The sequence below is a fragment of the Elephantulus edwardii genome, unplaced genomic scaffold (genome assembly GCF_000299155.1).
Source record: "Elephantulus edwardii isolate Elephantulus edwardi_28Jun2011 unplaced genomic scaffold, EleEdw1.0 scaffold00062, whole genome shotgun sequence".
Taxonomy (NCBI): domain Eukaryota; kingdom Metazoa; phylum Chordata; class Mammalia; order Macroscelidea; family Macroscelididae; genus Elephantulus; species Elephantulus edwardii.
In genome coordinates, this window is record NW_006399812.1 from 753,364 (window position 1) to 766,510 (window position 13,147).

Consider the following 13,147-nt stretch of genomic DNA (forward strand, 5'->3'; position numbering starts at 1 on the left):
GAAGGGTGCAACAATGAATGAATGGAATCCCAAAATCTCTGTAGATGTTCATTGAAATGAAAAATAAACAACCTAAATTAAAAAAAAAAATATTTAAAAGGCAAAAGGCTTCTGTGAAATAATCTCATACCTTCAATTAATGTACATAGGCTTCTCATTAAAGGATTCCCCTGCCTCTTAGAAGTCACGGCCCTATAATCATGCCTACAATAATTCAAGCTTAATGGTACATAGACAGACACCAGGGAATTTTAATCAAAGCAAAATAATCACTCCCACACACCGAGAAATAGTAGCTGCTTTTTAAATAGCTCAAACTAAAAACAGAAAGACTAATTCTAGAAGGTAACACAGTGTATATGTATGCACATGTGTATAATAAGTAATAATAAATAAACACCAGACATTTATTTAACTTATTAGGATATATAATCAAATGATGAATTTCTACACAGGCCAGTTCATCTCTAACAAGTCTGATGGGGCAAAGAGCAGGCCCAAACAAAGGTCAGAAAATTTACATTCTAAATCCTGTCCTGTTTTTGGGATAAACCAGTCAACCCTGTTAGATACTCTTTCTCATATATAAAATGAGGCAGATAAACCACAGAATCATGTTATCCAAAGTCACTTTCAGTTATTTAAAAATGGATGATTAAGTCTAACTCTATGCTAAAGTAAAACTTCTTAATGTGCATTTTTAAACTTGTAACCATCTCAATTCCTTTTATCAAGTCCATTATTGCACTCAATACACCACCAAACAAAATCTACTTTAAGGAAAACAATTACAGTGGTAACTCCTACTTCTTCTTTTTTCTTTTTTTAATTTTTATTGTATTATTTTTATGTGTACCGTCAAATCAGATCTGACTAGTACAGGAGGAGATTGCCCCCTCCTTCTCCAGCAGAGCATCTGGTGGATTTGAACCATGTACCTCTGCGATTGCAGTGCAGCGTCTTGCCACTAGGCCACCAGAGTTCCCTCGGTAACTCCTACTTCTAAGCAAACTAAGTCACACCAACCAAGAGTCCTCCTCTCTTCCCATTTTCATACTGTCTAAGGATCTCCCCTCTTCTTTCCAAAGTCAAACAACTTCCAGGTAAAAAGTTTAGTTCTAGTACAATTGTCTATTAAGTGACAAAACAACTAAATTCTAGAATGATCCTAACTTCTTATATAGAAAACTTTACAATTCCTTTATAAGGAGACACTGAAGCTTAAAAGCCATGTTCTCAATTCTGTAGAACAGACTGACAGTGGTTAAATAGCTTTAGGTAGTCTGCACAAATTATTTCCTTTATCCATCATAACCCTAGTACACAGAGAACAATCTCTAAAATGAGAAAATGAAGTCCAAAAGGACAATGTAAAAGAATTACTTCTGCATCAAGCCAGTATCAACTGATAGCGATCTTACTGAGCAAAGGAAAATTGTCCCACAAGGTTTCAAGCCCACAGTCTTTACAGAAGTAGACTGCCAAGTACTACTTCTGGAAAGCATTGTAGGCAGTTTAAACTGACCACCTTTCAGTTAGTTTCTATACGTAACTATGTAACTATTTTAATGTATGCAAACTTACGTATCCATATATAATAAAATACATAGGGTGAAAACATGATACTTTTCAAATATTGCATAGGACTGCTTTACAGGGAAGCTTAGGACTGATAACTTGGTCAAATGGCAAAATATATTATGTCGTGAGTAAAGTGTTGTGCTGCCAATGCAAAAGCAGGTGGTTCAAATCCACCAAGTGCTCCATGGGAAAAGATGGGCAATCTCCTCCTGTGTAATAATTTACAGCCACTGAAAATCTGTTGGAATAATCAGCTGTGAGTCAGGTCAGGCTCAACAACAACATATATGTTCTACATCGCAGCGTGGTGAGCAGCATCTAGGATCTTAAAAATCTGTGATCAACCATGTAAGATGCAATGATGGGTGTCTGCATAATCCAGCTAAGTGAATGGAGAAAATATGGAAGAGGACCGATAGTCTATATGAATGATAACCTACCATTACTGTCTATTCTGATCAAGAACAAAGATGCAACATGAGAGAATGAAAGAAAAAATGTGGAACAGAAATAAAGTTTTTAAAAAATAGAGACTTATTTGAGTTGCCCCTCTAATTTCTCATAGATGAGATTATAAGAACCATAGTAAAGTATTTTTAATTGGAGTGAAGCCCTGGTGGTATTGTCTGCTAATCAAAAGGCCAGCAGTGTGATCTCAACAGAAGAAACATGTCTGCTCTCCTGATAATTTCAGCCTGGAAAACCCTATGAGAGTTCTACTCTAAGTCAGAATTTAGTTGACATCTGTGTGTTTTTGTTGTTTTTTTGTTTGTCTGTTTTTAAAACAGGATGCTAGAGCCTATCTTAATCACCAATGTTAAAGAGTTACAAGTTGTTCTGGTGGCACAGTGCAGAGAGAACTGCGCAGCTAACCTAATTGCTATTGGGGAATGATGGATTGTCTCCTCAAGTTAAGAATTATAGACTCAAAAGCCCAAGGGAAAATCACTATGTGCCTAAACTGACTTAATGGCAATGAATTTGAGGTTGGGTGAGTTCAGAGTACAGCAAGTATTTTTACACTGTTCCAATTTTAAAATTAAAACTTACCTTTCCACAATCCACTCTGGTCGAATTACTTTTTCCCCCTTTAATTCTTTAATTTTGGCATTAGGAAGATTTGTGGCAATAATGTGTGTTGTTTTGGATCTGGAATAATACACATGGTACTGGCCTCCATGGAGCATCATCAGCTTTCTCAATTCTTCAGCAGAAGGATCTATAAGATGAATATTAAAATAAATTTGAAAGTTTTATATAAGAGTAATGCTATAAAAAAAAAAAGAGTAATGCTATAGTATCAATTAGTATTCCCGCCTTACCCCAACTTTGACCTTCTAGCTGCCAGAGATGGTCAACACACATAGCAACACTAATATACCACATTGGAACTTCAAGTGATAAATTATACTATTATTTTTTTTAAGTAATATTTTTAAAATTTTTAGAAGTATTTACCATATTTAGGGTATAGCCTTGATATCAGTATCTTGTTTTTTAAAATGAAGAGTTAGAAACCTATTTGAGGATATCTTTACAGAGACTACAAGTTATCTTTCAGCTCCTTCCCAATGATGCTATATGAAGAGCTCATTCTCAATTACTTATTACGTATCAGTGAGCTGGATAAAATGTACGGATGACAAAAGAGGAGTCTATGGCTTTGAGTTGTGTTGCTGGAGAAGGGCACTGAACTTTGACTACCAAAAGAACAAATAAGTCTTTCCCAGAGAGGGTGAAACCATGTTGCTCCTTAGAGGCAAGGATTTCTAAACTCCCAATTGGGTACTTTCAGCATGCTGTCAGGAGGAACCAGTCTTTGTAGAAGGACACTAAGTGTAGAAGAGTGGAGGGACAGTTAAAGAGAAGACAACTCTGGATGAGATAGACTGACACAGTGACTGTGACAATGGGGTCACGTGTGTCAGAGATGGTGAATTTGGTTCAAGATAGGGCAAGGTTCAGAGCTACTGTTCATACGGTTGCTATGAGTCATAGTCTACGCAGTGGCACACAGCAACAAGCAGCTAAGGGATGACACTGAAGACATCATTCATAAAGAGTGTAAAAGGTCATTGTAAAGACATGGGGAAGAAGAAAAAACCAAAATGAATGTCAGAAGAAGACTCTGAAAAGCTCACAAGAACACACAGAGGCAAAAAAGAAAGGAAGAAATACTGAAGAGAAGAACAGACTACTTCACAAGTCAGCTAAAGACAAAACAAAATATTCAAACAAAATGTGCAATAAACAATTTAGAAAACAAAAAGGGAAGAACACGCTCCCCATTTTGTAATAGGAAAGAATTAAAAAACAAATCCAAGCCTCACATTGCAATACTGAAGGATTCAATGGGCAAAATACTGAATGATGTAAAATGTTATCAACAGATAATGGTAGGAATATACAGTCACTGTACCAAAAAGAATTGGTTGACGCTACCATTTCAGGAAGTAGCATATGATCAAGAACCAACAGTAACAAAGGAAGAAGTTCAAGTTAGACTGAAGGCAATGGCAAGTAATAATGGCCAGCAAGTGACTAAATACCAACTGAAGTGTTTCAACAATCAGATGAAGCCCTAGATGTACCACGAAATTTGGAAGACAGGAACCTAGCCAACTGATGGGAAGAGATTCGTATTTATGGTCATTCTCAAAAAGGTGATTTAACAGAATGTATTGAAACAAAGTATTGAACAATGTCATTAATATCACATGCAAGTAAAATCTTGCTGTAGATTTATAAAAAATAGGTAGAACAGGACATTTACAGAGAACTTTCAAAAACTCAAGCTTTTACCAGAAGAGACTGTACAATCAACAATATTATCGCTGAAGTCAGATGCATTCTGGCTGAAAGGAGAAAATACCAAAAGAACGTTTATTTTAGTTTTACGAACTATGCAAAAGTATTTGTGTGGAGTCTAACAAATGATAAACATTAAGATAATCCTGTTTGTGTTATGACAAACCTGTACACTATTATCCAAACAGAGCAACGGAAGACTGCATAGCTTAAAATCAGGCAAGCCTACACATCAGCATTGTATTCTTTCTCCACATCTATTCAATCGGTATGCTGTGCAAATCATTTGAGAAGCTAACTTTGTGAAGAATGTGGCAGCACAATTACAGGAAGACTCAAAGCATCCTGCAGTATGAAGATGACACAACTGTGCTTTCTGAAAGTGAGAAAACTTGAAGCATTTGCTGCAGAAGATAAAAGCCTTCAAATGGATTATATTTAAATATTAAGAAAATTAAACTCTTCATCACTGGACAAATAGGCATTATGATAGATGGGAGAAAACAAAGAAGTTGTCAAAAAAATTTCATTTTATTTGAATCCACAATCAACACTCAGAATAACAGTCAAGAAATCAAAAGACATGATGCATTGAACAATCTGTCAAGAACCTCTCCAAAGTCCAAGGATGTCAATTTAAAGAGTAAGGTGTATCAGATCAATTACCTTTCAATTACTTTCTGCACTTCTGAAAGCTGGACAATAAATAAGGATGACTAGAGAAGAAGCAATGTCTTTGAGTTGTGGGGCTGGAGAAGAGTACTGAATCCCCATATTATTATTGTTATTGTGTGTCACAATTCAAAAACAACTCATAGCTGACCCTTCAGTGGCTTTTCAGAGGCTTTAAATCACATGGGAAGAGCCTAACTATCTTTCTCCCACAGAGCAGCTGGTGGATTCGAATCACATGTCTCAGGGTTGGCAGAGTACTGACAGACCACCAGAGCTCTAGAATAACCCAAGGACTCCCAAAAGAATCAAAAGTTTGTTTTGGGGAGACTGCAATCAAGGTGTTCCTTACAGGCAAAGATGGAGAAATTAAAAGTCCATCTCATATACTTTGGGCAAACTGTCAGGAAAGGCCAATCCTTGTAAAAAGCATTATGCTGGAAAAGTTGAAGGGTGAGACAAAGAGAAGAAAACCTCAACAAGATGGACTGACACAGTGAGGAGTATGTAGAAGATAGAAGGATGCAGGGTAGGCAAGGTTCAGATCTGTTGATTATCGAGTAACTATGAACTGTAGTTGAATTGATGACATCTACTGACAACCATGAGAAGAATTACAGTAGGGTATGAAAAGCATTTTATGCCTTTGAAACGTGATTCTTAAGAAATAAAAATAAAAATTTATCAAAAAATATACTCAATTTCTGAATGACATTGTTATCAAGGACAAAAACCAAAACTTCACCAATGAAATATATGAACCAAGAACTATTTTGAAAGTCTTTTATCAAGTTATTATTCTGTAATTTTATAAAAATTTCTTACCCAAGAATCAATGTGGTATACACTGTCTCACAGAAAAGAAATTCCTGACTCAACTGAGTTATGACCTGCATTACTTGTATCACATTGACTAATTTTTAACAATTTTTCTGTTTCTGCATACCTAATGAACTCTCTAAATCACACTCGCACTTCCAGAAACAGCTGTATTAAGAGGAAAGGTTTTCATAGGAGGTTTATGGATTCACTCTGTTATTTAGGCAAAATACTTATGTTGGGGTAATACACACCCATGTAATGAATTTTTAAAAATTATGACTTTGTGATTAGATGAGTTTCAGTCTTAAAAGAATAACATACACAGCACATGTAGATATGCCAGACTTGCCCAATTCTTGGTAAACTCTTAAGTATAGAATTCATGTGGTATTACTGATTGCACACACTAGCACTACTCAACATAAAAATTAAATGAACTACAACTGCAAACTGTGTTGTTATGTACCATAGAGTCAGAACCGACCCATAGCTGACCCTCCAGTGTGTTTTCAGGAGTTAACTGCATGGAAGGAGACTGCTCATCCTTTTCCCATGAAGCTGCTGGGGGTCTCAAACTGCACACCTTTGGAATTGCAGTGCTGCTTCTTGACAATAGGCTACCAGAGCTATAATTTTAAATGTTCCAGTAAATACATTAAAAACAGTTTAAAAAGGTGATATTAAATTTAATAATATCTTTATTTAACCCAATATGATCCAAAATAATAATTTAAAAAGGTAACCATTATTTTTTAAATAAGCGATTTTATGTATGAGGGACCTCTTGTGGCAATGTGGTAAGGAACTGAGCTGCCAACCCAAAGGCTTATCCTTTGATTCTACCAGCTGCTCCACAGGAGACAGATCTGTAATCTCTTCCCATGTGATTTACTGCCTCTGACAACCGACTTGGGTGTCAGCTATTAGTCAGATTCAACTTGACAGTACAACATCATTTAATATATGGCATGTTAAGTACTTGAAATGTGCTTAAACTAGATGCATTTTAAGTTAAGTACATCTTTTCTGGTATCTGGTTTTATGTTCAATCCTCCAGTCCAAACCAAACATATAATTTAAAAGTTGCTACAAAAATACAAAGCGTAGAAGCAGAGAAGGTATTCAAAGGTACAACTTAAGTTCTCCAAGTGTTTATTTCTGATCATTTGCTTCTGTCTACATGAACCAATACATAAAGCTTCTCATCAATTTTATGAGGACTCGGTTTGTGGCCTAGTGGCAAGAAGCTGCGAAGTAATTCAAAGGCATGCATCTCGAGGCCATCAGCTGCTCCGTGGGAGGATGGGCAATCTCCTCTCATGTGATTAACTGCCTCTGAAAACCTGCTGAAGGATCAGCTATGGGTTGGTTCAGACTCTATGGTACACTACAACAGTTTAAAAAAATCAAACCAACCAATCAACCACTAGGATGATCCCTCTCAACAGACCTCAAAACTAAGTCAATGGTCAAGTATTTGCTCAAAGTTCTTTCATTCACGTGCAAAACTTTTAAACCCCTCATATTTCAATTAAACAGACCAATTTGGGGGGAAGTTCCTGAGGGAAGCCGAATATCAAATTTAATAATAGTAGACCAAATGCTGTATCGGGAAATGAGGGAGGCTTAATACAAGCTGAAGGTCACCTTGTGACACTGGGGCATTCCTTAGGAGTCAACATTGTTCTTAGTTTTTATCTAATGAATCCCTCCCTCTTGAGATTAACATAAAGAGGAACTTGGCCTTATCTGTAAAAGATTTCACCATTATCATTTGTTTTGTACTTCCTTGTGATTCTATATAAATATGCAGAGAAGTATGGCTCGAGGTCTTCAGTCGAGTACTGCTGACCCCCTGTTTTACACTCTCTGCTCTATCTCATTCCTGGCTGTTTGTCTCTTTATTATAAAATTATTCTATTCTTTGGGACCCTCGGTCTGCTCCAACTCTTATTATTAGCATTTGAGCAAAATATTGGAAAAAATCTTGGTTTAAAATTATGTTTTAGAAGTTATATTCCAAAGTTTATGTAAGAACTGTTTTAAGTTATATCCAGATTTTCCAATGTGTCAGGAGCCTCCAGCATGTATTACTCACGCAACTAGGCAAAACTGAACAAGAGACTACCAGTAAATTGGGGAAAGGTAATACACAATAGACAAAAGGTAAATGACAGGAAAGGCAATATACAATAAGGACAAGAAGGTAAGACATTGGTTAGACACTGTAAGTAATTAATTCACCATTTAATGTTTAAAAACAAAGTGTCTGTGAATGATTGAAGGAAAACTCAAAAATGATTATTTATAGACTCTCAAAAAATCAGAAAAAAATTGAGAGGGGAAAAATAATGATGTGCTAGGAATACAGAAACTAACTTTAAGAAATAAAAATATGAACAAGTATTCAAACATGTTATGTTTTCAGAATACTTAAGTGTTTAAAAAATTTTGAGACTGTGACACCTTTAATAACTTTTTCAATTCAAGAGGAAAACAAAAATAATCAACATCACTGATCAGGCTTCTAAAAACACTTATCATGCATGATACTTGGAAAAATGAGTGTCACTTAATCATTATTGTGTCCTCAGTGCCTTTATTTTCAAGCATTCTCTTGTTGTTATGTACCCCTGAGTCAGGACTGACCCATAGCTGACCCTCCAGAGGGTTTTCAGAGGCTGTTAATCGTACAGAAGGAGACTGCCCATCCTTCTGTGACACAGCTAGTGGATTCAAACTGTGCACCCTCATGATTGCAGAACAGCTTCTTGCCACTAAGCCAACTTACTCCACTTGTTGTTTGGTGCCATCAAGTAGATTCTAACTCCTAGTGACCTTATGAATAATAGATCTGAATCTTGCCCTTTCCTATGTAGAGATCTTCATGATCTCTAATATGCTTAAACCCACTGTTAAACTCCTTGTGTCAGTCCAGCTAGTTATAGGCCCTTTTTCTTTCCCTGACCCTCCACCTTTCCGAGTGTTATGTTTTTTCCCAAGGACTGGTCCCTCCTGACATGTCCAAAGTACATGAGACAGCTTCACCATCCCTGCGTCTAAGGAGCACCCTGGTTGCACTTCCTCCAAGACAGACTTGTTTGTTCTTTTGGTAGTCTATGGGATATTCAATACTCTTCACCAACAACACAATTCATAAGCACCCATTCTTCTTCTGTCATCTTTATTTAGTGTCCAACTTTCAGATGCACAGAAAGTAATGGAAAAGATCATGTTTTAGATCAGGTGCATTTTAATCCTGAAACTGAAATTTTTGAAAGCAGTAGTCTCTGAACTATGATGGAAAGTGTTTCAAGTCCTCTTCACTTTCAGGAAGGAAGGCTGTATTACCTGCATGAGGCAGGTTGTTGATGTGTCTAATTCTGATGCCACATTCTTCTTCATATGCTCAAGTTTCTCAAATGATGTACTTCCCTTAGAACTTAGTTAAGGGTTCTAAAAATGTCTGTTCACTACAGAGTGAAATAAGTAATATATAAGAAATCTGGTGCTGTGGGAAAATGAGTAAACATTTGACTGTGCTTACCTTGAATATTAAAATTTTTGACATGCAGATAATCTGAGGAAATACGACAAACAAAAGGGATACATCAGGAGAGGGACTAAGAGGTTGGGAGAGTTGGAGGAAATGTGGCCAACGGAGCTGAAAGCACATTTTCAAAGAGCAAGACATAATGAATCTAGTTATGGAGAGCTGTAGTGTGAATTAGCATATTGTTATGTGCCATCGAGTTGTATGCAACTCATAGGGACACTATGCACAACAGCTCTGAACCTTGCCCTATCTTGGGTGAGTGTCACTGACTCTGACACACCTATCCCCATTAGCCTAGTCACTATGTCAACCCACCTCCTCCTAGGTCTTCCTCTCCTGCACTGTCCCTCCACCCTTCCAAGCATGATTTCCTTCTCCAAGGGACTCGTCCCTCCTGGCCACATGCCCAGAGTATGTGAGACAGAGCTTCAAAATCCTAGCCCCTAAGGAGAAATTTTGTTTCATTTTCTCCAAGACAGACCTGTTTGTTCTCTTGGAAATCCATGGTATGTTCAATACTCTTCTCCAGGACCACAACTCAAAGAATTACAGGAATTGGAATATAATGTGTGATGTTGTAGAGAAAATATTAGGGTCTATGGATGGGTTTCACAGGGATAAAAGTTTCTACTTTAAAAAAAGAAATCAGACTTGTTTGCTCAAGACAGTCCATCAACATTAGGTTATTGTAAAAAACTAAGAGATTGTCCAGCTGGTTTTCAAAGATTTAAGAAGAATTTCTCAGAGAAAATTATTTACTCACCAACCAACCAACTCCCTGAACTATAGAGTTTGTTAATTCCTGTAACCCTATATGATTTACTTGAAGACTATTAAAAGACCTTTTCACCTCATGGTTCTTTGAATATTATCTAAAACATAAGTCAGCAAACGACAACCCTTAGACCAAATCTAGCTCTCCTCTTTTCCTAAGTAGAGTTTCACTCGGAACTCACTCATCATTGACTCTTCGGAAGATTTTCAGAGGCAGTTTAATCATATGGAAGGAGGCTGCGCAGCTAGCACTAAGCCACCAGAGCACCCATTAACTATTAGAGAGATGCAAATCAAAACAAAAATGAGCTATTATCTGAGCAACAATAGCAAAGTTCAATAAGATAGCAAGTAATAAACGCTGGTGAGGGTGTGAAGAGAATAGAACCCTCTTACATTTCTGACGGAAATGTAAATTCGATGCAATCAGTATAGGAAGCAGTATAGTCAGTGTTTCCTTAAAAAGTTGAAAATGGTTATTTCCACTACTAGATACAGATCCTAAAAAACTAACCTAAAAAGAAAAAAGTAGACAACTGCAATTACTTGAGAACTCAAAAAACCTAAAGGAAAGTAATAGATGTTTTAAACATTTCTCCTACTCACAATTTCATTGCTCAAAGAGATCAGGATAGGTTATGTTTGTAGTAACAAATGACCTCAAAATTTCAGCAATTTAAAACAAAGATTATTTTTCATTCAGGTAACACACAAATCTGAAGCTCTACTTTGCTCACTGAGCTCTGGCAACTTGATGACAAATTCTATCTGAAACCCAGTCAGTCGTGGAAGGAAAAGAAAAAGAAGGTATGATGTACAAACTGGTTTTCAAAGTTTCCTCAATTAAATGATACCATATTTTCCCACATATAATACCTTCTATGTTTGTCAACTACTCCCTCCTCTAAGGAGGTATTTTTTATAAAGCTCTAACTTATTTTCTTTTTTAACAATTGTTGTTGTTAGGTACTGCTGAGTTGGAATCAACTCATAGCTGACCAGATCCACAGCCTATCTCTTAAAGATTACAATTCAGGAAACCTAGAATTGTCTACTTAAAAAAAAAAATAAATAAATCACTTTCTTATTAAAAATAATAGATTAAAAAAAATAATAGATTTTTAGAAAACTAAGCTAAATGAGCACCAGTTAAAAATATTAAAAAGATTTTAGGATTAGGGTTTCAAATACAAAACTCTGCTATTAATCATTCACCCAACTAATATTCTAATTACATCTACAATGTACAGAGTTAGGCACTGAGATTATAGTGAATAAGATGCAAGTTCCTTCTCCACAGTGGTTATATTGCAGTTGGGAAACAAGTCACACACAGTATTGTGTCAGGTAAAAATAACTGCAATGAAGGAAAATGAAGCTGGATAAGGAGCTAGAGAGTAATTAAAAGGAACAAGACAACTATTTTAGACAAGGATAGTCAAACAAAGTGTTTTAGGTGGCACCATTTGAAGAGAGGTCTGAATACTGAAAACCTACATAAGGCAGAAGAAACAAAATTTAAAGCCTTAAAATAATATAACTGTGGCTTAAGTTTGTCAAGATTACTACATAAAATGGAGCATATGAGCTCAAAAGAGCTTAGTACATACATAAGACCTCAATATATAAATAACTCAGTGGGCGACAGAGTTAATTCCAACTCATAGTGACCATCCATCGACTTCGCTGAAAGCCTGAATGAGAGACTACCGCCCATCTTTCTCCCACAGAGCTGGTAATAGACTAGAATAGTCAGAAATACATGGCCTTTTGGTTAGCAGTGCAGCCCAATATAAATCAAGCAACCAAAACATCTTAGTATATAAAGACCAATGGAGAGTCAGCTATGACTCAGCTGAGCTGAAGATTTTTTGAGTAATAAAACTCCAAACTCATTGCCATCAAGTCAGAGCCAACTTATAACTGAACCTCTAGTGGGTTTTCTAAAGCTATAAATCACACAGGAGGCAACTGTCTTATTTGTATCCCAAGAAGGTGTAAACAGATTCAAACCAGCTGACTTACGGACTACACCACCAGAGCTACCACTTTTTAGCAATAATGTTCTCTTTTCAAAAAATCTCAAATACACTGCGAAGTCAGAGCCAATGCATAACACACACACACACACACACACACACACTCACTCACTCACTCACTCACTCACTCACTCACTCACTCACTCTCCGCCGCCACAACCCTGCACTAGGTTTACAAGGCTGTAAGCTGTACAAAAGCAGATTGCTCCTCCTTCCCAGCAGGGTCGGCTAGTGTTTCCTGAAAGTGCCTATGGGCTACACGACAAAACGCATTGTTGTTGTTGCTGTTAGGTGACATCCAGTAGTAGACGACTCATAGGGATCCTATGAACAGAAGACCTGAGCACTGTTCCTAAGAGTTTCCAGAGGCAAGCCATTTCAGAAGTGGATGCCACTCCTGCTTCTGAGCTTGTTTTAACTGGGAAGCTCCACCAAACACTGTCCACCTTAGGTAACCATTATCACATCTGGCACATCAGTGTCAGTGTTAAGCATCACAAGTTACCTCTGTACAACAATGCACAGACCAGTGCTGTATCATCTAGAAGAATGTTTTCAAACAAAATCACCAAAAAGCAAATTCGGTCTTAGGGTCACAAAATGCCTTAGAAAAGACTTCAAAACAGTATTAAATATTATAGCTCAGAGCGAGGGGTAAAATTTCATTTGCTCTAAGTCTTAAAGGCAGGGTATAATTCCATCCCATGTGTTGTTGTTGTTATGTGCCGTCAAGTCGCCTACGACTCATAGCAACCCTATGTACAACAGCCCTAAACTCCGCTCTGTCCTGTGCCAATCGCACCGTCTCTGACACTCCCATCCCAATTATCCCAGTCACTGAATCAATCCACCTCATAGAGGGCCTTCCTCCCTGCGCCATCCCTCCACCCTCCCA

General features: G+C 37.0%; 1 protein-coding gene across 2 annotated transcripts in view; it reads right to left on the bottom strand.

Annotated features, from left to right (window-relative positions):
* Positions 1-13,147, bottom strand: part of REV1 (REV1, polymerase (DNA directed)) — an 85,129-nt gene that overhangs the window by 62,995 nt on the left and 8,987 nt on the right. For both annotated transcript variants that reach the window (XM_006887795.1, XM_006887794.1), the window contains exon 3: positions 2,632-2,800. In XM_006887795.1, the coding sequence (XP_006887857.1) occupies positions 2,632-2,800 (169 nt within the window). The remainder of the gene's footprint in view (positions 1-2,631; positions 2,801-13,147) is intronic.